General features: G+C 35.1%; 5 protein-coding genes across 5 annotated transcripts; 1 reads left to right on the top strand and 4 right to left on the bottom strand.

Moving 5' to 3' along the window:
* Nucleotides 1-728: 728 nt before the first annotated feature.
* LOC125856129 (uncharacterized) lies at nt 729-1,165 on the bottom strand. The gene is made up of 2 exons (XM_049535691.1): nt 1,160-1,165; nt 729-1,046 (listed from the first exon to the last, which is right to left on the bottom strand). The coding sequence occupies exons 1-2, from the start codon at nt 1,163-1,165 to the stop codon at nt 729-731; spliced, it is 324 nt and encodes a 107-aa protein (XP_049391648.1).
* A 3,057-nt stretch (nt 1,166-4,222) lies between these two features.
* LOC125856128 (uncharacterized) lies at nt 4,223-8,940 on the bottom strand. The gene is made up of 3 exons (XM_049535690.1): nt 8,766-8,940; nt 7,381-7,758; nt 4,223-5,484 (listed from the first exon to the last, which is right to left on the bottom strand). Exons 1-3 carry the CDS (start codon nt 8,938-8,940, stop codon nt 4,289-4,291), a joined length of 1,749 nt encoding a protein of 582 aa, XP_049391647.1. The 3' UTR covers nt 4,223-4,288.
* A 1,147-nt stretch (nt 8,941-10,087) lies between these two features.
* LOC125855357 (zeatin O-glucosyltransferase-like) lies at nt 10,088-11,509 on the top strand. The gene has a single exon (XM_049535076.1). It carries the CDS (start codon nt 10,088-10,090, stop codon nt 11,474-11,476), a length of 1,389 nt encoding a protein of 462 aa, XP_049391033.1. The 3' UTR covers nt 11,477-11,509.
* A 137-nt stretch (nt 11,510-11,646) lies between these two features.
* On the bottom strand, nt 11,647-13,291 carry LOC125855356 (zeatin O-xylosyltransferase-like). Its single transcript, XM_049535075.1, has 2 exons — nt 12,554-13,291; nt 11,647-12,471 (listed from the first exon to the last, which is right to left on the bottom strand). The coding sequence occupies exons 1-2, from the start codon at nt 13,221-13,223 to the stop codon at nt 11,729-11,731; spliced, it is 1,413 nt and encodes a 470-aa protein (XP_049391032.1). The 5' UTR covers nt 13,224-13,291; the 3' UTR covers nt 11,647-11,728.
* Nucleotides 13,292-14,406: 1,115 nt separating this feature from the next.
* On the bottom strand, nt 14,407-24,553 carry LOC125854756 (nuclear pore complex protein NUP93A-like). The gene is made up of 15 exons (XM_049534331.1): nt 24,375-24,553; nt 24,185-24,276; nt 23,580-23,646; nt 22,848-22,907; nt 20,650-20,739; nt 20,111-20,380; nt 19,165-19,260; nt 18,932-19,066; nt 18,525-18,578; nt 18,291-18,374; nt 17,256-17,342; nt 16,279-17,178; nt 15,738-15,919; nt 15,319-15,610; nt 14,407-14,814 (listed from the first exon to the last, which is right to left on the bottom strand). Exons 1-15 carry the CDS (start codon nt 24,474-24,476, stop codon nt 14,737-14,739), a joined length of 2,589 nt encoding a protein of 862 aa, XP_049390288.1. The 5' UTR covers nt 24,477-24,553; the 3' UTR covers nt 14,407-14,736.
* Between the last annotated feature and the right edge of the window lie 125 nt (nt 24,554-24,678).

The following is a 24,678-nucleotide window of genomic DNA, read 5'->3' as shown; positions in this document are numbered from 1 at the left end:
AAAAACTGAAAGCACAAGCTTTCAGGGGAATTTAAAATATAATGTATTTGAAACATAAAAGAAGCTTTAAATAGACGCATAGGCCCCTAGCTTTCAAAGAGTGGTTTGGAGTAGACCATCAAAACATAGAACAATATCGTTCCGTGAATACACACCAAAAGTACTTGTGGGAGTTGGGACCATTCTCCAGATTTTCTTGATGCTTTTATCAAGAAAATCAAAGCAATAATACATGAGTGTAATTATACGTATCTTTTTGTGCAAACATTTGGAGAACACTTCACAGATGATGTAATTATGCAGTTCACTTCCTACCTAGCCCCCCATCTTGACTCCTATTTTGCTACTCTAGACACTTAACAAATAATTGGCATATCATTATCCCTCACCCCCTTTTTTTCTTTCCAGCCATCTTTTCTCCTCAGGCTCTATGCATCTTGAATTTCTTTGAAATTACAAAGTGGCTTCAATTCTACATCTAAATATTCCATAATTGAAGCTTAAGCATAAGAGCACCTTTTTGAAATTCGTTTTTTTTAAAGAACTCAATGTATTAGATTCAATTTAAAATATAATGTATCTGAAACATAAAAGCAGCTTTAACAAAGAATTCTGATAGTCTACTTTGGGAAGAAAGTACAAGTCCTTATGTTGTGACCTTCCTGTCCACAATGGCTTGTGTTTTTGCTTATTTTTTCACCTGGATTTTTCTTCCTCTTTTTCCTTGGTCATCCAGCCAACCTTTTGTATCTTGGTGGCAATACGATTTCTTGCAAAACAACCTCTGGTGCTGACCAATCCTCCTTATCCGGCATTGGAACCATCGGAACTTCATAAGTGTTTGCCAATGCAGCTGGTTTATAGTAATCTAAGCAGTAGGGATGTATATCCATAATGTTTTTCTTCTTGAAAACAGCAAATGCATGAGCACAAGGTATCTCGTCTATCTGAAATCTCTCACAGTTACAGATCTTCCTCTCAAGGCAGACAATGTGTTTTCGCCCACATTCAAAATCTGAATATATAAATTCAGTAGATTGCACAATCTGTCAACATTAGGTAAGACACTCACCACATATCAATTAAATCAATTTTATACTCATAACAACCAAAGAACAACAAATTCCAGATACATTATAGTTTATATATAGGCACATACCTGCATTTTTGAACATTTAGAAGAATTTATAATCAACAACTCTTCAAATCTCTTACCCAATGTTTCCTTTGTATAGGATGCTATTTCTCTATTTTTAGAGTTCCAAGAACCGAATAAAACTCCGACTTCTTCCAAAAATTGTATTATAGGTAGTTGCCGCGCTTCAACAAGGCAACCATTGATACATTCTTGTGACATCTTGCAAGTTGATGACTAGGAAGAAGCTTAAAAATTGGAAAGTTTCATTTTTGGAAAGAATTTTAAAGTTTTGGAAATTTGGTCAAGTATAGGAAAAAGGTGAGTTTTTGGTCGACTTTGACCAGCCATAATTCCTAGCTCAGGATGATTTAGGTGTAGTTCCAGTTATTATTGTGAAGCTTGTGGAATGATCTTTCCAACTCCACCGAGTTTGCTTGATTCCGAGTTCGTATGACTGAGTTATGCCCTTTGGAAGTTGGGCAGTTGGCAGGGAAGTCCGTCCGGAAATTTTAAGGGTATTTTGGTCTTTTCCCTAGCCATTTCTTTTAGGTTATATTGAGGTGTTAGACTGATTTTAAATCAGCTTTTCCTTTTTTTTAAAAAAGAGTGAGAGTTAGGGCTTTTGAGAGAAAAAGAGAAGAAGAGGAGAAAGAGAAGATCAAGCAAGATCGTCCTGGATATCGTCGGGGGTGATCCCTACTAGGTATGTGAGATCATAGTGTTGGGTTGGTTCTTTCCCCCACACGCCAAACACGTTCAATTTCGAGAAAGGATTAATTATGTTTGTTGAAGTTGTTGGTTGTATTTGTTGAAGTTATTGGTTGTGATTGTGTTGAAGTCCTTGTTGATTTGGGACTTGTTTCCGATTGTGTTTTTGAGTTGAAATCTATTGTATGTTGAGGGGTTTATGATTCTAAGTGTTTGGGGTTGGAACCAATGAAGTTAAGGAGGTTTAGAGTTGGAAAAAATGAAGAAGAAAAGTCGAGTTTTCTGGGGAAAAAGGGGTGGCGCGTCGCGCCTGCCAGTGCGCCCCAAAAGAGCTTCTGAGCTTTCTCCATTGGGGCGCCGCGCCTAGCAGTGCGCCCCAGCAGACCTTCTAAGCTTCGAAGGCTGGCGCTCCGTGCCTTGCAGAGCGCCAAGGATGCCAAGTTTCCCCATTCTTTTCACACTTTCTCATGCATGTTCCTTGGTATTGTACCTATGTTTCATAGTTGTTTTCAACGCTCCAAGATACGTCTAAACGTCAAGAACTCGTCCATAACATGCGATCGAACACCTTGAATCCATAATTCCAATTCAAGGAGAGTTAGTTTCCAAGTCAAGTGAAGTTAAGAGTTAAGTCTAAAAGTTAAAAAAGTGAGTCAAAGCAAGTCTTTAAAGCTTTTCGAGAGTCTTTATTGAGTGTTTTAAACTCGTTGTAAGGCTCAAGTTTCAAGTCAAGTAAAGAGTATTGAGTTTCAAGTCAAGTAAAGAGTATTGAGTTTCAAGTTAAGCCAAGAGTATAGAGTTGAGTTTCTCAAAAGTTATTAGGGAACTATGTATTCCCAAAGAAGTTTCTAAATGTTTTTACATTTGAGTAAGAAAGGAACTATGTTTCCAAAAGAGCTTTTGGGCTAGTTTTCAAGAAAAGAGGAACATTGATTCCAAGTGAGTTTTTGGGCTAGATTTTGAGTAATTATCTCAAACTAAAGAAAGTTGTGTTTAAAACACTTATGAGCTAAAGTATTTTGGGAGTAGTATTGAGCACCGAATTGGGGACGCGAGTTCATAGTTACTCAACTCTCCATAAGAACCATGTAGCCAAACATGGGATTTGACGGGTCATACTTTTTAGATGATCATGTAAAGTTAAGCTCGTGGATCCACTATGTTAAGTAATGTCCTATATCACGGCAAGGTATAGGATGGTCCTTGGGCAACGTGAGGTAAAACGTTGTATCATCACTAGGGTTCATAGTGGTGGTTTTCGGTTAAAGAATCTCCCACTAAAGTTATATTACTTTTATATAAGTAAATTTGAGTTTGTTATTGTTTTATCATTAACGAGCTAAGTTGTTTACACTGTTTTACAAGCTTTATATATTGCAAGTGTCTTATTGCTTTATATATTAAGTTCAGTTATTCATGAGTCGAACAGAGCCAAGGTAAGTATTCTCTCGCACTCTTTTCAAGCTTAAATTGTGGTTTAGCTTTCCAACTCGCATACTCGTACATTCAATGTACTGATGCCAGTTGGCCTGCATCTTATGACGATGCAGACACAGGTACCCAGGATCAGCATCTAGTACGCCGTTGATCCAGCTGAGCACTCCAGAGTCAGTGGTGAGCCTCTTTGTATTCTGGAGGACTCAAGTTATTTTGTTCTCTTAGTTTTGTTTTATTAGGATGTTGTGGGGTCTGTCCCAACATCCATCTTAGTGTTATAGAGGCTTCATAGACAGTCAGTTAGTTAGTTTTGAGTCTCTCATCTATGTATATATGTAAATATTCTATTTTGGGACTCGAGTTGCCTTTTCGGGCCAGATTTTATCAGTTAAGTTGTTTTATGTCCTTACATTGCGTGGAGTTATTATGTTGAGTTAGGTTTCCTCTGAGTTAAGAAAGCCAGGCCAAGGGTTCGTTTGGGGGCCAGCAATGGTCTTCGAGTGTCGGCCACGTCCAGGGTGTAGGCTCGGGGCGTGACAATTCTGCTATGTTAGAAGTCATCATTCTCCCCCTGTTTACTATTGCATGAACTCTTGATCACTTTTCATAACCAGCATCCTCAAGATACATCCCAACCCGATTGTCAATTTTAATGACTTAGGGCATCTCCAACCCAATCCTCTATTTTACTCTCCAAATATAGAGTTCTCTATTTTTTCAGACAATCAACTCCAACCCAATTCTCTATTTTACTCTCTAAAAAGGAATCTTTTTCTCTCTCCTCAATTTTATATTATTATTTCTATTTCATTCTTATTTTCTTATTTCATATTATAAATCCTTTATTTCTTTTTTTCCAAATAATTACTTTATATAATTTTTAACGTGATATAAAATTATTTTTTATTCTAAATTTTTAAATAACATAAATTGCAAGAAAATATAATATAATACATAAATTAGGGGACAAATTCAAATAAAAGTGACATACAATTACATAAACACTCAATTTTCAAAATTATTACGTTGCTCCCATAAATGCTCTATTAATGCATTACGGAGTTCAAAATGAGCATTTTTGTCCTTAATTTTTTTATGTCTAGCTAAAAATTGTTCAAACCGGAGATTTTCATCTACCACCATTTCAATAGTTGGAGTTGGAGCCTCTATGGCATCTTGAATTGGTGCATTAAGATCACGTTCATCCTCAATTATCATGTTGTGCAGTATAATACATGTAGTCATTATATCATGTAGCACTTCCTTTCTCCAAAAACGTGACGGTCCTGCAATAATTGCAAAACGTGATTGCAAAACTCCGAATGCACGTTCAACATCTTTTCGGCACGATTCTTGTTTCATCGCGAAATATTTCTTTTGTTGGGAATGAGGATCACGAATAGTTTGAACAATTGTAGACCATTTAGGATATATACCATCAGCTAAATAATAACCCATATCGTATTCTTTTCCTTGAATAACATAATGGGCGGGAGGCGCAATACCGCTAGCAAGATTGGAAAATAAATGTGATGACTCTAAATCATTAATATCGTTATTGGTGCCAGGCAAACCAAAATAAGCATGCCATATCCAAAGGTCATAATCAGCAACAGCTTCAAGAATAATTGTTGGTGATCCACTACGACCTGCGTATTGCCCAGCCCATGCCGTTGGACAATTTTTCCATTTCCAGTGCATGCAATCTAGACTACCTAACATTCCTGGGAAACCACGTTGCTCACCAATGTGTAGAAGCCTCGCAACATCGTTAGGTGTTGGTGATCTCAAATATCGCTCACCAAAAACCTCTACAATAGCTCGACAAAATCTTTTCATACTTTCAATCGTAGTTGACTCTCCAATTTTCATGTATTCGTCAGTGGCATCCGCTGGCAAACCATATGCCAACATTCTAAACACAGCAGTAATTTTTTGCAAAGTAGATAATCCAAATCTACCTAGTGCATCAATGCGTTGTTCAAAGTACGTGTCGTGATCTTTAATTGCATCAACGATACGAAGAAACAAATTGCGGGACATTCTATAACGACGGCGAAATATTGCATCATTAAAGCGTGGTGTGGCTGAAAAATAATCACGAAATAAATTATCATCTGCCGCCTCACGATCACGATTGATTACCACATGACCTGGAATGGAGCCACCTATGAAAACTTCATTAGTATGGTTTTGTAGAACTTGTTGGACATGTAGTTGTTCATACGTAGTTGATTTATTAAATTATCATGGTGTTCTGTACTAGGAAAAAAATCCAAATCTAACGAAGATGATGACGAAGAAGAAAAATCTTCATCATTATTATTAGAACAATCTCCAAGATTGAAATTCATTTTCAAAGGACAAACCAAATTACTTTAATATGTTTTGAAATGAAATGAATGTGCAGACTTCAAGTGGTAAATAGTATTCATTATATAATATGTAATGTTTTATCTAAAAAATATTAAATGTACTGATGAGAATCTCATCCAACCGTTTATAATAAGATGAAATCCATCTAATGGTGAATATGAAGATTACATTCTATCTTAATACGGTAAAATCTTATCCACACGGTGTATACATTAAACGAATACAATTTTTATTGTTACGTAATAAAGTAAAACACGAGTTAATTAATTAAAATTGCGTAAAATGAATTATTAATTCAAACACATGAGATGCATGTATTAGATTGTTGTATACATTATGTGCGGATAAATTTTACTCGATTAATATCTACATATAATTTTTTTTATCTAAAATAACTTTGAGATAACTATGAGAATCTCATCCTACGGTTAAAAATATGGTGAAATTCATCCAATAGTAAAAATCAAAATTACATTCTATCCTATTTATCTACATGCAATTTTATTTTATCTAGAAGTAATTTTTTGAGATAAGGATGAAAATCTCATCCTATGGTTAAAAATATAGTGAAATCCATCCCATGGTGAAAATGAAGATTACACTATCCAATTAATATTTATAGATAATTTTTACTTATCTAAAAAAAAATTTGAGATAAGGATGAAAATCTCATCCAATGGTTAAAAATAAAGTGAAATCCATCCCATGGTAAAAAGCAAAACTTACGTTCTATATGTATAATATTATGTTATGTATTGTATTGTTATCTTGTATTTAAATTATTATGTTATGTATTGTATTGTTATCTTGTATTTAAATTATCATATCATGTATTGTATTTTTAAATTAAATTTTTTCATCTTGCCATTTTAAATTTGCGTATTCTTTATAATGAAAATTAATAATAAAATAAAATTTTATTATTCACGAAAATTAGAAAAAAAAATTAAAATACTATTAATTTGAAATTAAAATAGTATATATTAAATAATGTTTTTAAAAAATATTATGTTACATTTAAAAAAGAATTATGAATATTAGATATTTAATTAATGGAATTATATGAAAAATAATATGTTAACTACAAAATAATAGAAAATAATAATAAAATAATGAAAAAGTGAAATAGAGAGGTGAATAGTAGTTCTCCAAATTTGGAGAACTACTATTCACCTCTCTATAAATGGAGAATAGAGAGTAATTTAGAGGGTGGTTGGAGAGCCCTTTCTCTATTTTACTCTCCAAATATAGAGAATGGAGAGTAAAATAGAGTGGGGTTGGAGATGGTCTTAAGCCATCAATTTCTCAAAATCCTCTTTTCTATAAGTCTTGGCCATTGAATAGAACACATCACTTAGTACGTTTTTGCTTCTCTTGAAGCTTGTACAAACATTTTTCCAAAGGTGCCATACGCATGCAAAATGAGGAACATTTGGAAAAACAGTTCTGACATTATTAATTATGCTTTCATTTCTATTTGATACAACACACATTTGTTCCCTCTCCCTAAATGCACTTTTAAACTGTTGAAGAACCATGTCCATGAACAATCATCTTCACTATCCACCACTCCATAAGCTAACGGCAATATGCATCCTACTCATAAATAGTGCACAGGTTTGTTAATTTCTATATACACAAATATCCATTTATAAATTATCAAAATCAAGTAACCATTGTTATGAGACAAAAAATTCAAAATTCTAATACAAAAATCATACCTGCACCATCAAGCGTACTTGCTGATACAAAAGTTCCTTTGTAAGATCCACCAAGATGCGCACCGTCAACAACAACTATTGGTCTACAGTAGTCAAACCCCCTCATTAGTGGCCTTAATGATATGAACAGATACATGAACTTATTTTCCTCCGACTTATGCATCCGTATATAAGAATTCGGATACACAAGTTCCAACATATATAGATATTTAGGCAACTGTCTATATCCATTAGCAGATTTACCCCTTATAATCTCTAATGTGCGCTCCTTAGCACGCCATACTTTCTTGTATGAAATATCAATCCCATACAGTGCTCTAATATCCTCAATAACATCATTTGGTGTATGAATTCTTTTATGATTGTGCAGTTTAGGCGCTGTCACAACACTTATAAACCCAAATGTAGCTTGAACATTTGTTAATAACCTATCCCTTATCGGACATATATGCTCACTATTGAAGTACCTTATTTTGAATAAATCCAATTTCTTCCTAACAGATGCACTGAATCTCCAACAACAGTCATCCGATAAACACAATAATTTGTAGTTGCATTTTTTCAGATATATCAATAGAATGCATACTTCTATCAGCTTTACTACAATAATGTATCATCATTATTATACACATATATAATATCAAACATTAACAAACAGTATAGTAACATGTATCAGTTACTCTATGATATATCAAAATATATACGTCACACATTTATTGTATCATAATTTTATCCAGTAATGTTTTCTTATTGTTTCAACAAATTTCAACGATACATTAATCAGAACAATCATATATTGATACATTATCATATGAAATAAGCTAGACACAGTTATTATATCATAATTTTATCCAATGATGTTTCCTTACTGTTTCAACAAATTTCAACGATACATTAATCAGAACAATCATATATTGATACATTAACGCATGAAATAAACTAGACACAGTTATTATATCATAATTTTAGCCTGTAACTTTTTCGTACTGTTTCAACAAATTTCAACGATACATTAATCAGAACAATCATATATTGATACATTAACACATGAAATAAACTAGACACAGTTATTGTATCATAATTTTAGCATGTAATGTTTCTGTACTATTTCAACAAATTTCAACGATTCATTAATCAGAACAATCATATATTGATACATTAACACATGAAATATACTAGACAAAGTTCCATACCTCCTGTTATCAGATCTCTTTACTCTGAAATTAAAGCCATATTTTATTTTGTATTTTGTCATTACAGATATCAGAGTGGCTTTATATTTGTACAATTTGATCCACTTTCACGTCTGTACTTTTTGTATCAGATATGTAATTCGTCACCTCTAACTCTGGTATATAACACAAATCACCATTTTTTTATTCTACCAAGTTGAGAGCTGAGTGTATCCTGTTCAGCACCTTCAACACAGACGATTGAACCAGTCGACACATCAAAATTTTCAATATCGACAACATCCTTATCAATTGTATCAATACAGAGGGGATACATTCCAAATCCTATCTCGCGTTTCTTCACCTCTACGTACAATCTTACTCCCATATCAGTCCTTATATTCATTGGAGAGGAGTTTCCTTCTACAATGTATCGTATTTCAATATTTTTTTCTCGACTCATCAATATTCAACTCAGCCGCAATTGTTGAAACTAGGTTCATGAAGGAAACATCTTCACCGACCAATATCCTATCACTCTTGTATCTTTCATAATTAATCTCACTCTCCCAAACTCCAGAATGCCTCAACAAAATTGATATATTCATTACCTATCCGATTAAACTCACTTCAACAAAATTGATTCTCAGTCGAAGTCCTCTTCGTTGAAACAGAGAAGAAGATGAACGCAATTTGAATCTTTCAATTCTGAATTGATTTGTTGAAATAGAGCAGAAGATGAACACGATTTGAATCTTTTCAATTCTGATTTGATTTGTTATTTTTGGGAATCACTTTACGGAAACTGATTTGGCGTGATTTATGGGACTCAATTTTTTATTTTCCGTTTTTATTTTCCATTAAAAGCGCAAAAAAAAATATTCAACCTTTAATTAATAATGTATCCGCGCCATATATTTAATGTATCAGTGTTGAATTATTGTATCTGTGTTTTAAATTTTTGAGGAATTTCAGTCATTTTAAACTTATAAGGGACAAATGGTCATTTTGGCTTTAAAGTATGTGATTTATGTCCTTTGCCCCTTAAAAAATCAAGGTGTGTTCCCTCTAGGAGGATAGTTTGAAGATAATCAAAAGGTAAAAAGTGCATAGGCTTTTGTCTTATGCAATTGTAGAGAACAAAGGAAATGCTATCCAACCTTTTCATGTAGATGGTACATCAAAATCATATATTGTCATTTGAGAGTTCACAAGATCTACAAATAAAATCATTTATCATAAAATAATCTCATGTTGGACATATGGATTAATAAGAAAATATTATGATAAATGCATGACTCAACACATACTTTTATTTAATCTGCATAAACAACATCCAATAATTCAAAAATAATAGTATAATAATTAGTAATTACAAATCTAAAAGACATGTGAAAGACATGGATTTGCTATTCACTCCTCCTCTTAACTTCACACATTTGCTATATAACCCCCTGCTTCTTCCATGAGAAAAAACTAAATCAGGACACATGGAGGATCCAATAGAAACACGAAACTCCAATCTTTCTACTTCCATGGAGAATTTACCAAACCATGAGCTTGATCATGAAGTAGTTATAGTCATGGTTCCATTTCTAGCTCAAGGCCATCTCAATCAACTTCTTCAACTATCATGTTTAATCTCCTCATCATATGATCTTCCTGTCTATTATGTTGGCTCAGCTACTCATAATCGTCACGCTTTGCTTCGATCTAACGCTTTAAATCCTTTAGACATAGCCAAAATCCACTTCCATGACATTCCACTTCCTAAATTTGCCTCACCTCCACCTGACTTTAATGCCTTGAGAAAATTCCCATTACATCATCAGCCATTATGGGATGCATCTTTGCTTCTTCGCGAGCCCATTGCTTCCTTTTTACATGACATCTCCTCAAAATCGAGACGAGTCATTGTTGTTCATGATTATTTTATGTCATATATTGTTCAGGATGTTTCTTCCTTTCCCAATGCTGAATCCTATATATTTAATTGCATTTCAGTGTTCACTTTGTACTGTTCTTTATGCTTATTTAGTGGAAAGTCTATCCAACTTGGAGAAGAATTGCTTAAAAAGCTACCGCCCCTTGAAGGAGCTGTGCCTGATGAAGTCAAGAACTTTATGGATTTTCAGAGTCCATATATGGATATTAAATCAGGTGATATCCATAATACAAGTAAAGTAATCGAAGGCGAGTTTCTTGATTTGCTGGCACATGTAGAAAGTAAACAGCAGTGGGCAATTGGACCAATTCTGCCAACTAAACTCCATAATATCTCGAATAGCAACAATATATGTTTGGAGTGGCTGAACAAACAACCTCCGAGATCAGTTCTTTATATATCATTTGGAACATCAACTATATTTTCCAATAGAGAAGTCATGGAGCTCGCGATGGGACTTGAACAAAGCAAACAGAAGTTCATATGGGTGTTGAGAGAAGCCGATAGAGGAGATGTCTTTACCGGGGAAGCTAGAAGATTTGAGCTTCCAGAAGGGTTTGAGGAAAGGGTAAAAGAAGTAGGCTTAGTGGTAAGAGAATGGGCACCACAACCCAAAATCTTGGCTCATTCTTCCACAGGCGGGTTCATGAGTCATTGTGGATGGAATTCTTGCATAGAGAGTATTACCATGGGTGTGCCTATAGCTGCTTGGCCTATGCACTCTGACCAACCGAGAAATGGTTTCTTGGTGACGGAAATACTGAAAATAGGCCTGACTGTAAGGGAGTGGGAGAAACGCGAGGAGCTAGTATGTGCATCCACTATTGAGAAAGTCGTTAGGAAGTTGATGGCATCAGAAGAAGGTGATGCAATTAGGAAAAGAGCAGAAGAATTGGGAGAAGCCGTTAGGCATTCCACAGAGAAGGGGGGTTCTTCTCGAATAGAGCTGGATTCTTTTATCGCGCATATCACAAGATAGACTTGCTTTTCAACAGAAATTTCAAGTTTATCTGTCACCTCTCTGGCTTCTATGGCTATCAGTGAGTTATTGCTTTGTATTTCTCTCTTAATGGTCCTGTTTACATTTCTCAGTTGGTATGTACCAGAGTTATAATCAAGAACCACATATGATGAATTAAGGTTACTCCATAAGACGAACAACGTATGTTTTCGATTATTCAGTAGTAGTAGAGCATTACAAAACAGAAATTTTTAGTTGTGAAAAGCAAGTCTATCTAGTAATATGAGCAATGAAAGAATCTAACTCCAGTTGAGAAGCACCTCCTTTCTCTATGGACTCCCTTACTGCTGCTCCCAATTCTTCTGCTCTTTTCCTAATCTCGTCGCCTTCTTCTGATGCCATTAACTTCCTCACGACTTCCTCAATGGCGGATGCAGTGACAAGCTCCTCGTGGTTCTTCCACTCCCTAACGAGAAGGCCTGTTTTCAAGATTTCTGTCACAAAGAAAGCATTAAGTGGCTGTTCAGAATGCATAGCCCAAGCAGCCATTGGTACCCCCGCAGTAATACACTCTATGCAAGAATTCCATCCGCAATGACTCATGAACCCCCTTGTGGAAGAATGAGCCAAGATTTCAAGTTGTGGCGCCCATTCTCTGACCACTAACCCGACACCTTCTACTCTTTCTTCAAACCCGTCTGGCAACTCAAATCTTCTAGCTTCCTCACTAAAGATATTACCTCTATCACCATCTCTCAACACCCATACAAACTTCTGTTTGCTTCGCTCTAGTCCCATCGCGAGCTCCATCACTTCTTTATCAGAAAATGTAGTTGATGATCCAAAAGATACATAAAGAACTGATCTTGGAGGTTGGTTATCAAGCCAATCTAAACATTTGTTTCTCTTATCTGATACATGATCTACTTTAGCAGCCAGAAATATCGGTCCGATTGCCCATTGCTTCTTGTTTTGTGTACTTGCAAATTTTTCCATCAGATCAAGAGAAGTACCTGTTGGGATTGAAATAATCAGACATTTAAGCTAATAATTGCAAAATATACTACAAAATGTAATAGAAAATAAGGGCAATACCTTCAAGTAGTTTGTTTGAATTGTATAAATCACCAGCTCTAATATCTCTAAACTGAAGTTGAAAATTTACTAACTTGTTGATCTCTTCTGGTGCATCAGGTTCAAGTTTAGGTAACTTTTTAAGTAAATCTTCATCAAGTGGAATAGGCATTCCATTAGGTACACATATAAAACTAGAATACATAAAGAAAACAGAAACACAGTTAAATATATAAGACTCAGCATTATGCAAAGAAGTAACATCCTGAACATTATATGACATTAAAACATCATGAACAACGACAACTCGTCTTGATTTAGAAGAGATGTCACGAAGTAACAAAGATATAGGGTCGCGAAGAAGGGTGCAAGCATTATAAGATGGTAAGAGTTGTGATGGGAATTTGGTGAATGCATTAGGATCAGGTGCAGGGGAGGCAAAATCAGGTGTTGGGATATCATGGAAGTGTATTTTGGCTATGTCTGATGGTTTTAACCCGTTGGCTCGAACACGAGCTTGATGATTATGAGTAGCTGAACCAATAAAGTGGACAGGAAGATCATATGATGAGGAAAATACGCAGGCTAGTTGAAGTTGTTGATTGAGATGGCTTTGTGCTGGAAATGGAACCATGATTATAGCTACTTCATTTTCTTGTTTTTTCAACATTTCATTATTCATGTTATCCATGGAGAAATTATGAATAAGAAAACAAGTTTTGAGAATTGATGAAAACTTTGATGATTGGTGTTTGATGAAGTTTACTGTATTGAAAGGTTTATATATAGTTTTTTATTCTTGTCATTATGCAAAGATGCACATGGACAATTTTGGATGATTATTGGAAATAGAAAAATGATATTTGACTCATTTGTCTGTCGTGCACTCCAAGGTCATTATTGGTCAAAAACAGCTGATCAAATAATGTGTGTTTTAATATAAAAAGAGTAATAATTGAGGTTGCAAAAAATGATAATTTGAATGTGTTTTACAACTCATTTTTATTTATTGAAAGCCACCCAACTCATTTTTTATTCATTGATAGCCGCCTAACTTTTCGAAAAGATCTTTTTTTTTTTTGTACTTTTAGCTACTTCCGTCCACTTTTATTTGTTATGAGTTTGCTTTTTTGAGTCAAACTATAGGAACTTTGACTAACATTTTACGACGTATTTTTTCATCATATTTGTCTACAATATTGAAATTCAAAAAATTGCAATTTATAATATTTTTTGTATAGTTTTTAAATATCTAATTTTTGTTTGTTTAAAATATCAAATTAATGCAATCTAATTTAACTTTAAAAATTAATCAAATTGACGTTCGAAAAACGTAACATGACAACTAAAAGTGAACAAGACTCATTCAAAATGAAGAGGCGACTGCTAAAAGAGGGGTTAATTGTGTTCATGGGATGGTTTGGTAGATCATTTTTAAAAAATTATAGTATCTCAATTTTTGGATATTTTATAATGTATAATCAAAATTAAATTTTTAAAAACAATCCCGATTCTCTTCGCTACGGTTTGATTAATTTTCATTTTTCTTTACTTTTAAAATACCATCTCAAAATATATTATTATTAAAATATATCTTTCGCAAATATATTTTTGAATAAACACTTCAATTCTTCTCCAAGAAGCCATGAATGTAAAACCTTTGTTTCTGTATTGTTTGATCTTTAAACATTTAATAGGAGTACTTGCATAATTAATTAAAGGCTAATTAAAGTGCAAATTCAAACATATAAAATAATATTTACACACACATAAGGTTATTCAATTGAATTCGGAAATTTTTTGATTTCTTACATAAATTAAAAAGACCATCTCCATTATTCGGGACAGTTTTACACTTAAATAAAGAAGAGGTCTGCCCCACAACTCTGATCTAGTAGTAAGAGCGTAACACATAATGTGTAGGTTAAAGCACACGTCCAGTGTTCAAATCCAGTTGTAGACAAAAGCGAGCAAAAAACATGCTCATTAACACCGAGACACACTTATCATTAAGTAGTCGAAAATTTTGAAACTAATGCACTGGCAATACTTTGCATCTTCACTGTCTAGAAGATTACCATTGTGGACACCAAGAAGTAAAATTTAACGACGTGGATGCCCGGACTTGGCCTGTTCAATGATCTTTGTACAATGCTGAACATCTAAAGTAAACAACACCAGAGACGGACTGTGATTCTTCAACTTCATAAACTGCGAGCAACCTTGTCATACAGATCGCGAGGCCAATTCTGATTCAAATTGCTTGCAAGGAAGTTTGCAATCTGCAGAACCAGATTCACATCAATTATCACAAGATGTTATTGTTAATCAAAAGAAGTTTGACTTAATATATGATAGGAATCATTGTCCAATATATGTTCTCAGAGATGCACTAGAGAACATCTTCAGAAATAAACATTGTACTAGGCTACTGCTTTTATCTGATTTAGTTAATGAGATTTAGAAGCAAAAGCAGATCTGTAAACACTTGGTTCATGATAGGTGTCACATGTAATCGAAAGACCAATATTACATATAAATAAGAGGAATGTCTTTCTCTTATTTAAAGTCATTATTCAAAGAGTTGTTTTCTTCTTCGTCAGGTTAGGTCTTCATCATATTTAGCGAAATCTGAACTTAGCAATACATTTTGTGAAGGACAAGCACACAACATAACTGGAAAGTGGAAATAATAAACAAAGTGGGCATAATTCCAAAGGGAAAGAGGAGCAAAGCCACAAACAGTGAAAGAGAATGAACATGAACATGTATGTTGTAAAATTTACCTTGGCCCTTAAAGCACGAAGTGACCCATCAGTATCTTTAACATTGTCCAGACAATGAAGCGCAACTTTTAGGAGGTCAGGTACACAAGCTTGGACATGATGAGACAAATTTTGAAAGATATCCATGGCGAAATCCGGCGTCCTTGGGTCCAAAGGAAGGAATGGGAGCTTCGCCACTTCCTTTATAGCATCCAAGTGATTTCCAAGTCTTGCAAGCTTATGAATGGATAGCACAGCCTCCAGCTGTCTTAGAACAATTTGCTGTGCCAACACATTTTCTCTCTCTTGGGGACTGCAAAAATGGATCAGATTAGGCTTCCATTCCAGAACAGCAAAGAGGCATTCAAATACATCATTTTAAGAAACTACTTATAGCCACAACAGAAAATGTTTGACTACTGGACAAATCTGCATATTACCTGATCTCAGGGTAATATTTGAACATCTCCAGGATCTCATTTCCTGAAAGAATACGCCCAGAAGTCTGGCTTTCCCCGTCCAACCTTCCACGTGCCAAGGCACATATTGCATCAGAAAGGCACTTGTTTATTGTATCCAATGCATCTGAAAATGCCCCCACTCTCTTCTGAATCTCGATGGACTGAAATTATAAGGCGCACAAAATTCACAAATTGATAACATGTACATTAATGAAATTTATTACTTTATCAACAAAAAGAAAAAGATTCACTGCTACAACTTATTCAAGAATCCTTAAAGGAGAATTTTCTTTGTCAACTGATAGTCCAACTCAAAAGTACATGACAAGACATTATTCACTAAGCACGACAATTGCCCAAAAAAATGACTTCAAATCTAACCCAAAATAGATTTCATGCTATAGAGATAATTTACTGTCATTGAATGAAGACATGATTATTATGTCTTATGTCGAACTACACAAGTTAAAGCAATAAGTTCATTCATGTCACTATGCAAAAGGAAGAAAGAAAAGATTACCTTGTCATAGAGCCCCGCATCCTGATACTGCCGAGCAGCTTCAAGCAGAAATTGTTGTCTTGTCTTTTCATCAGTCAAAAACCTTCCAAGTTGACCTTCTTCTCCAGTACCCCTGGGACCAAGTAAAATATCAATACCACCATCCCGCGACAATAGCTCTGTAAGAAGTTGCTTCAACATTGAGCTCCTTTGCCTTTGCTGATCAATATTACCACGTCCACTCCACGACAACTGCCCACCACCCACTGCTGCTGCAGCTTGCACATAGTACTCCAATGACATTAACAGATCACCATGACGCAGGTAAAATGATCCATACTGCCTAATTATGCTAGAGGCTTCAGCAAAAGCATCCATGACCCCAAATTTTTGACCTACCCATGTACCTTCAGAGAGGACCCCATAGTCCGCTAAGACAATAGCCATATGAACAGCATCTACATTATACCCCTCGTCTCCCATGTCCTTGGACAAATATAGGACGGCTGGAAGAAGTTGAATGCTTAAAAGTAAAACATATGGATAAACCAACGGATCCTTTCCATTCTTAGTATAGTGTGATGACTCAAACTTGTTTAGGTAAGCTTGCAAATCATCCAAAGTGTAGGGTGCCAACCCCTCACTTAGGACAACAGAAGACCTGTCAGGAGACTCACGTACAGCAGATAATTGGAACCACAAGAAATCCTCTATAGTAGAGAAAAGTGTAGGGAATTCTCGAAGAAATCTGTCAATTTGCCTGCGAGAACCAGAAATTATGGTGTAGAGTAGCAACTTTTTCTTATCATACGTGGGTCGACCTCCTCGATCACCCAACCTAAACATCTTCTCACATTCTTCTGAAGCAACAGCTGCCATCTCTGCTGATACCATGCCTCCAGTGGAAATCCACTCTGTAAGCTGCAAAAAACTGGGAATAATGAAATGAAAAGAGAATGGACAACGTACAGAAAATATCCAATCCACAGAACACATACCAGAGGTGCAAACTGGTGGGACATGCGAGATTGTTGGGAAATCTCTCTTGCTTCATTGTAGTAGCCAGTTCTCATGCAAAAGTATATCTATTTTAAGATATAATAATCAAAATCAGTTTGAGCTACACATTTTCTTGTTAAGTTACAGGTGCAGTAAGAAGCTCAAGTAGTTGCAGAAACAGGATAAACACAGGAAGTATGCACATTTAGAAATTAGAATAATTCATGACCAAGAGCAATACCTTCTACTCGTATTTCTTTTATTCTACTACAAGTTGCTGATAGAGCCCCTCTATCAGGTACCCCGAGGAATTAGTCGAGGTGCGAGGAAGCTGACCCGGACACCACAGTTATTAAAAAAACTACTACTTAGTTGTTAGATTAATAGTAGATGATGGAAATCTAAGCAAAAACTCTAATTATCAAATATGAAAATAGCACAAGATTACTGTATAGAGAGACTGTAGTCTGTAAAAACTTGGGTGCTAGTCAAAGCAAGAACTATTAACAAATTATGAATTTAAGAGAGGCATAAGCATAAGCCAGCAAAAATGGTTGTTAAACACAATAGTAAGAAAAAAGTAAAGAACCCTTGTTAATTCAAGAAATTGTTAAGAGAAATCCACATCTCAAACTACACTGGGATCTTGAAGGATCACAAGACCACCAACTGACAACAAAAAAACAAGAAAGTGAAACTTCTTATCGCACAAAATATAGCCCAATATGTGCTTATAAAAAGAACAGATCTGGTCAATTTTCTTTCCAAAACACAAGGAGGTGATCTAGTTTGATATACTTTGCTGGATAAATTCACAACCAAAAGGTTTTACACTAGAATTGGCAATTCCTAAAATACAAGACCAAACAAGACTAGAGTCATAACTTGCTCATATGATTGAATGGATTGATCTAAAACCATGACTGAAATATAACCTATCAAAAAAAACCTTAACGGAAACATCTAATAGCTCAAACCAAAATGCAAAAGCCTGCATATTGATGGTTTGTGTAATCAGAGTAAAGCATTCAAACCTGCTGCCAGGTGGTATCAATGGGAGGCTGTCTACGGGCATCAACTGCATCAAAATCAAGAACCCCGTAGTCCCTTAGACGGATCTGAGATAAGGAACAACAATCAGGAAAATCCAGTCATGGAAACTGAAAAGTAATAGGCAAAATGCTATAATCATGGAAAATGGTACGTGCTGCATCCTAAAATGAAGATCGCAGATTAATAATGACATTTAATAAAGATGCCAAACTAACCCTGAGAAAGGCGCGGATTCTCTGCAAATTACCAACAGCGCCACCAAGTGCAGCCTATAATAGTCAGCAAGACCATCAGTTATCAGTAATGTCAATTTAAATCAAATTGGTGACGAGGCGAAGAACACCCCCCTCCCATACTGCATTCACCCCTCACTGCAGCCCCAAAAAAGAGAAGGCAGAACTTTTCCTTTTCTTTATTGGCAAATAAGAAGAAGATAGAATATGAAAAGGACCAAAAAGAACTTCATAAATGTTAAAATCGACAAACTATCCTTAACTCAATTTAAAGACCCAAATTAACAGTACACTGAACAGATCACGAGTTTGAACTGAAAAATAGAACGTGTGCCAAAGTAAATCATAGAAATGCTTATCAACTGACAACATCAACACTAATTCATTACCTGAGCAGGATGGGCTTGAATTGTCTCCATGATGTACTTCTCATGACCCCATTCTAGGTGACGTCTAGCTCCAATTACTAAAGACATTTTCTTTGAAACATTATATTGGACAGCTGAATCTTCACCCATCAGAGACTGTTACAAATTTGTTAAATTGATAACTAGTTACAGATTTAGAAAATGTTAACAACACAAGATTCAAAGAAATACAAAGGTCAAGTTTGACACCATACCGACAATAGATGCCAGATCTTCTGAATGCCAACTGACTTCCCACCAGATGCATTAAGACCCAAACTCTCAAGAGCACACTTAAAAGCTGTAGCAGGCTAACAATAATCACAGCTAATTGATCAAAATTCTAACATAGTATGAAATTTTTTTAAGGCAATTAACAAGGCCATTCAATCAATAAAATCAGCATAGTGAAACAACCAATGGACATCAAAGAGGAAACTACCAAATAAGAGGTCAAAGTGATAATATGCATAAATTCTGAATATCACCCATCAAGTATTACACTTTCACTAGTTAGGGATTGCTTGGTTGTCCAACAGCAATACAGAAGTTACTCCCTCTGAAAAAAAGGAATGACGGGGTTTGATGCACGACTGTTGAAGCATCAAATTGCCGATGTAAGTTCAAACATCAATTCCTTAATTTTTTTTATAATAAGATATAACATATAAATACCACAAAATAACATCTTGTATATTTGAAATACTTTGAAATGTTTGGAAAAAAAAAGGTTTGGATCTTCAAATAGTAATAGCATCATATGAAGCAGGACAGGTATAGCATAACATTACAGTCCACACATCACAGTATTTCACTTTTTCCTGTGTTTCCCGTCCGTCTTGCATGCTTTTTTACTAATACGCTATTATTTGTCCAAGAAAACTACAAAATAAGTGATTCATGTATATTTTACCCTTTGACCTTTGATTAGATGACTGGATAGAATTCCTAGAATCTAAGTACTTTGTAAGCATTCCCTTTTGAGTCCCCACGTCACAATATTCATGTTCTTTTATAGGTGTAAGCACTGGCATTTTAGTCCTCTAATAACTTTGTTGAAGCAATAACGAATATAATCACCAAAACTAGACAGAAATCTCACTGGCTTGAAAGGAAGGAGGAATCAAATCAAGTCGTGAAGAACCGACATGCAGAACTTACTTTAAAGGGTAAACCACGCTCTCTTGCACTAGTGAGATTCTTGACAACTTCTCCATATGCAGCAGCTTTTTTCTCAACGATGGGCCTATTAGCTAATGCTAAAGGCTCCACGCTAGAAGGACCAGATGAAATCTGAGGGTTATATGTCAAAGATGCTATTTGTCCCTGACGACCACGTAAAGGGCTTGAATCGCTGATATTTGTCCTAGGTAAGGTTGAAATTCGGCTTAGGCTCTGGAGGAAGTCTCTTTTCTCTTTCTTCCAGTCGTTCTGTAACAAAAAGAGTTCCAGAGGGCAACAAGACTTAAAATAAGCATGGTAAAGAACACAAAATCAAATAGGATAACTTATCAAAATCAAGATACAAAGAAATATAATATAAGTAATTGAAGGCCAATAGGTATAACAAAGGTATCACTCTGCTTAAATTTTTCAAGTCAAACTTAGATAGTCGATGATTTATTTTGATAAAGCATCGAATGAAATTAGCAACTCACACCACAAAGCTCATCATATGAAAAGCAGCTGGGCAAACTAACCTCCAAAACTTTCATCATGTAATCATTGAAATTTTTTAGGTTATCCTTCTGAGCTTCTTGAACTGCAGAGACCATTGCCATTTCATGGATCTGTTTTGCAGCATTCCAACATAAAAAAGAACAATAATTATTAACATTTACACTATGAAGTAAGATACGGTAATGCATGAAATATCTGATGCAGTTGGATATTACAGAAGAGTCAAAATGGGGCAATCAAATTGACAATGAAAAGGAGAAGATCAAACTGCAGAAAAGGAAGTGAAGAATCCAGAGACAATGATGCATTTCAAGCAAAACAGAACATACACATTGAAAATGCTGAAATTTTTTCCTTTACTCATTGCTGGCAGGGAAACGAAACGGCAGTAGGTAGAGAATATCCACATTTGAAAGAATTTAAATTGGAGGAAGAATACAATTGCTACACTTTGCATAAAAACATCTAAAAACACACACAAGTAATATGTGGTTTTTACAAGTGCCTTATAATTCATAAAATCCACAATTAAGCTAGCGTTTGGCCATAGATTTCCAAATATTTTTGGCAAATATTACTTGGGTAAAAATTTGGATGAAATTTCACCATGTGTTTGGCCATACTATTTGGGAAATATATTTCACCTTTTTAAGAAATATGATTTATACCCACAAGTTTTAAAAACTATCAAAACTAACCATATGTTTGTATTACACATAGCACATGACTTTGTTATCCTAAGCGGATTGTTATCATTTTCATCAACAACCATATCATCAATTTCATATTTACTGAATATTCCATCACTACTTGATGTTCACGTAAAAAACTATGTAAAACAACGCAAACAATTACTATAGAGGGTTTTCTTGTAAAAGATAAAAGTTTGATGTAGAATTTGAATTATTAAAAGTTCCCAAATAATGAGATTTAGCCCAAATACTAGTTTTTCCTAGTATTTGGGCATTTGGGTTATTTACCAAATAATTGCAAATTGTATGGACAAACACTATTTGCCAAATTTCTTCCCAATTTTTTTTTGGGAAATCTATGGCCAAACAGGCCCTAAGAAAAGCATAACCATGTGAATAATCTCCTTTGGTTGCCGGACCTCCTGATTGTTAGACGAGTGTTGTAATTTTTTTTGATAAATCAAATTTTTACCATTAATGTGAAACCAAGGTAGTGCTGGAAAAAGTGCCATATGAATAAGTAACTCAACCATCCACTTCTAACAAGTTGCCCCAAACATCTACCCAAACTGGTATTTTCTCCTTATACCAAAAGAAACTATGAAATAAAAATGATGTCATCCTCAAACAACGATGGCATCTCTATTCAACATTGACTCTTCATTCACCTTAATGTACACAATGTCGAACTAGCATGAAATGGGTAAAGGTACTTCGTGCAGCTTCATCGAAATACTCTTTTAATTAGCATAATATAGCATGAACCCACATCACAGACTTAAACAGACCAATATCAAATATATGCCCTTGAAAGAGAACAAGTAACATGCATTGAAACAAGGAAAGACAAAAACAGAGCTTCTCTCACAAACATTCATCCTTTGAGTATCCTAGATCCTTCAATTTGGCTTTAACTCTTCACTATTCAAAGTTGTGTCAGGTAAAAGAAAAATATTGAGAAAAAAAACATGGCTTGGGATATTCAAGTGCTTTGAAGAGCTGGGAAAAAGAGAGTGCATTGAAGAGTGACAACGCTGACTACCAATGAGAGCATATTGGTTGGCTTACCAACCCAATTGATTTCTTCTGCTTGTTGTGTTGGGGGCAAATGATCCTCATATCTTTAAAAAATTGTCTTCCCTTCAGGGACACCCGATAAAATTGGAACAAAAAATTGAAAGCATAAAGTGGTTCAATGACCAATAAAAACCTAATCCTACTGCAGCTGATGCTTCTTCATGTCGAACACCACTTACTTATTCATGATGCATAAAAATTGTCTCTAGACATTACCTTGCAGGTCAAGTCACCTACATGAATCTGCTCATCTTAGTCCTTGCTATTTTATCAATATTACAATAACCAATCTCCAAGAAGAGGGACAGATCGAGTTGACACGTCATTTATTTCATCTACATTAAGTGAATGAGCTCAACCCAAATGACATAACATGATAACAATTAATGCATGATGATAGTAGTACTTACAAAACGAACGTCGTCTGCACATTAAAAGATTAAAAATACCTGCTGCAAATACTCTTCAACAGTTGTTGCCTCCGCAGGAAAAACGTCTTCAAATGTCGTCTGGTGAGGAAGGAATAGAAGAATGTGAAGAAAATTAACAAAAGGTAGAATCAGATAAAACTGTCAGGGAGATTTTTCCAGCCCAATTCCTCACCAAACAAATTTAGAACATCAATAGAATAAAAAATGATCCTTAAGATTCTTAATCAAGAAAAAGGAGAAACCCTTTTTTCTAATTCTTACATTTAGAACTACTAATTATAATTCCAGTTTGTGTTCCATTACTATGAGTTGACTCAGTTAATGATGGACACATGCAGCAAAAGGTTTGTAGCCATGCATAATATTAGACTCCTTCTCATGGCTTTTTCTTTTAAAGCAAAAACCTAAGTTGTGGGGACTATTCAACTTTGATGCCACACCCATGTCGGATTCGCCAAAAGTAGCCATTGACATTTTTGAAGAGTCCTGAGCAACATCAAAAACAGCATCTAACAAACATTTGGCACAACTTAAAGTAACACTTATATTTAAGACCAAATACTCGCTTTGATGTTGTTGGATAAACATCCACATTGACCAAACATCTACCAAACCTTTGACTTTTCATCCATTACCTGAAACCCATTCATATTTAATCATCCATTCTATGTGCACAAATTCTAAACATGGAGCACTATCGAAAATAAATAACTGACTTGGCAAAGCTCTAAATGGGGAGGAAAACTGTACCTTTAACTCAAAAGACTTGAGATCACGAGCAAGCTGTTCCGCGTTGATGCCCTCACGAGCTAGTAGCCTTTGAAAGCAAAGGAAACAAACAATCAGACACTACACAACCTACATTTCTGTTAGTTCTTAGTCTCCATATTGCAACCACTAACCCCTGATCTATTGAAATTGTATGTGAATGGATTACAGGTAAATATAGAGCTTCAAAAATATTTTGAAAGAACAGGTGAGAGTATGAAACAAAACCTGTGTTTGGAAACTGAAAGAAGGGAAATAGGGAGATAAAGAAGGGATTACATATGCAATGTAATCCCACAATAGGGGTCTAAGGAGGGTAGACTGGTAGAGTGTATACATGCCTTACCCCTATCTATGAGATAGAGAGGTTGTTTCCGATAGACCCTCGGCTTAAATAAAGCATGCCAAACAGTTTGAAAAAGGGGGATTTTGCAAGAAATTGATATACAAAAGTAGCACAACTTGAAACTTCACTGTACCAAAACCCCAAATGAATATAGCTAAAATTCATAATCAAATATCACTTACAGCAAAAAAAAAAACATAGTATTTTAAAACTACCAGTACTGAATACAAAGAAAATGTACCTGGTTGCTGCAATAGATTGAGTCGGAGCTTCAGTTCTTAAAGTTTTTGCCTTCAATTTCTTCGTTAATGCTTCCAATTGATCCAAATTCCTCTAAAATTTCCAAATCAAAAAAGAAAATTCAAAACTACGATATAATAACGACAATCCAACACACATTACCAAAAAAAAATGATTTTTTTTCACAGAACCTGAAGCGGAGGAAACTGAGCTGAAGGAGCAGCTTGTTCTAGAAGCTTCGAAGAAGAATGGAGAAGCTCACTCCATCCACTCATGTCTACGTCGTTCGCCATTGTTGCACTGAACTTTGAGGACTTTGTGCTTTGCTTTGCTGAATAAGAAAAGTAAAGCCCTAATTTGAGCGGTAAAGTTTCTTTTATTTATTCTCTAGAAGCGGGTACACTGCAAGGTACTATAGGGGGTGATTTACAAGAATGGCCATTATATGGGATGGTCTTGAATGTCCCTCTGTTTCAATTTATACGACACATTTTG

Source organism: Solanum stenotomum, chromosome 2, assembly GCF_019186545.1.
Source record: "Solanum stenotomum isolate F172 chromosome 2, ASM1918654v1, whole genome shotgun sequence".
Classification (NCBI taxonomy): Eukaryota; Viridiplantae; Streptophyta; class Magnoliopsida; order Solanales; family Solanaceae; genus Solanum; species Solanum stenotomum.
This window is presented reverse-complemented; position numbering and strand designations above follow the sequence as displayed.

Bases quoted from the DNA above. Each gene is read 5' to 3' on its own strand.
- LOC125855357 (XM_049535076.1), top strand. From the start codon at position 10,088: ATGGAGAATTTACCAAACCATGAGCTTGATCATGAAGTAGTTATAGTC.
- LOC125854756 (XM_049534331.1), bottom strand. From the start codon at position 24,476: ATGGCGAACGACGTAGACATGAGTGGATGGAGTGAGCTTCTCCATTCT. The intron at 18,579-18,931 runs GTAATGAATTAG...TGACTATTATAG, and splicing joins TTCAAGCCCATCCTGCTCAG to GCTGCACTTGGTGGCGCTGT. The intron at 17,179-17,255 runs GTATGTGTTCTG...AGTTTTTTGCAG, and splicing joins CCCACCAGTTTGCACCTCTG to CTTACAGAGTGGATTTCCAC.
- LOC125855356 (XM_049535075.1), bottom strand. From the start codon at position 13,223: ATGGATAACATGAATAATGAAATGTTGAAAAAACAAGAAAATGAAGTA. The intron at 12,472-12,553 runs GTATTGCCCTTA...CAATCCCAACAG, and splicing joins TTCAAACAAACTACTTGAAG to GTACTTCTCTTGATCTGATG.
- LOC125856128 (XM_049535690.1), bottom strand. From the start codon at position 8,940: ATGGGAGTAAGATTGTACGTAGAGGTGAAGAAACGCGAGATAGGATTT. The intron at 7,759-8,765 runs GTAGAATAAAAA...GTGTTGTGACAG, and splicing joins TACACTCAGCTCTCAACTTG to CGCCTAAACTGCACAATCAT. The intron at 5,485-7,380 runs GTATGATTTTTG...ATGTCCAACAAG, and splicing joins AAGTACGCTTGATGGTGCAG to TTCTACAAAACCATACTAAT.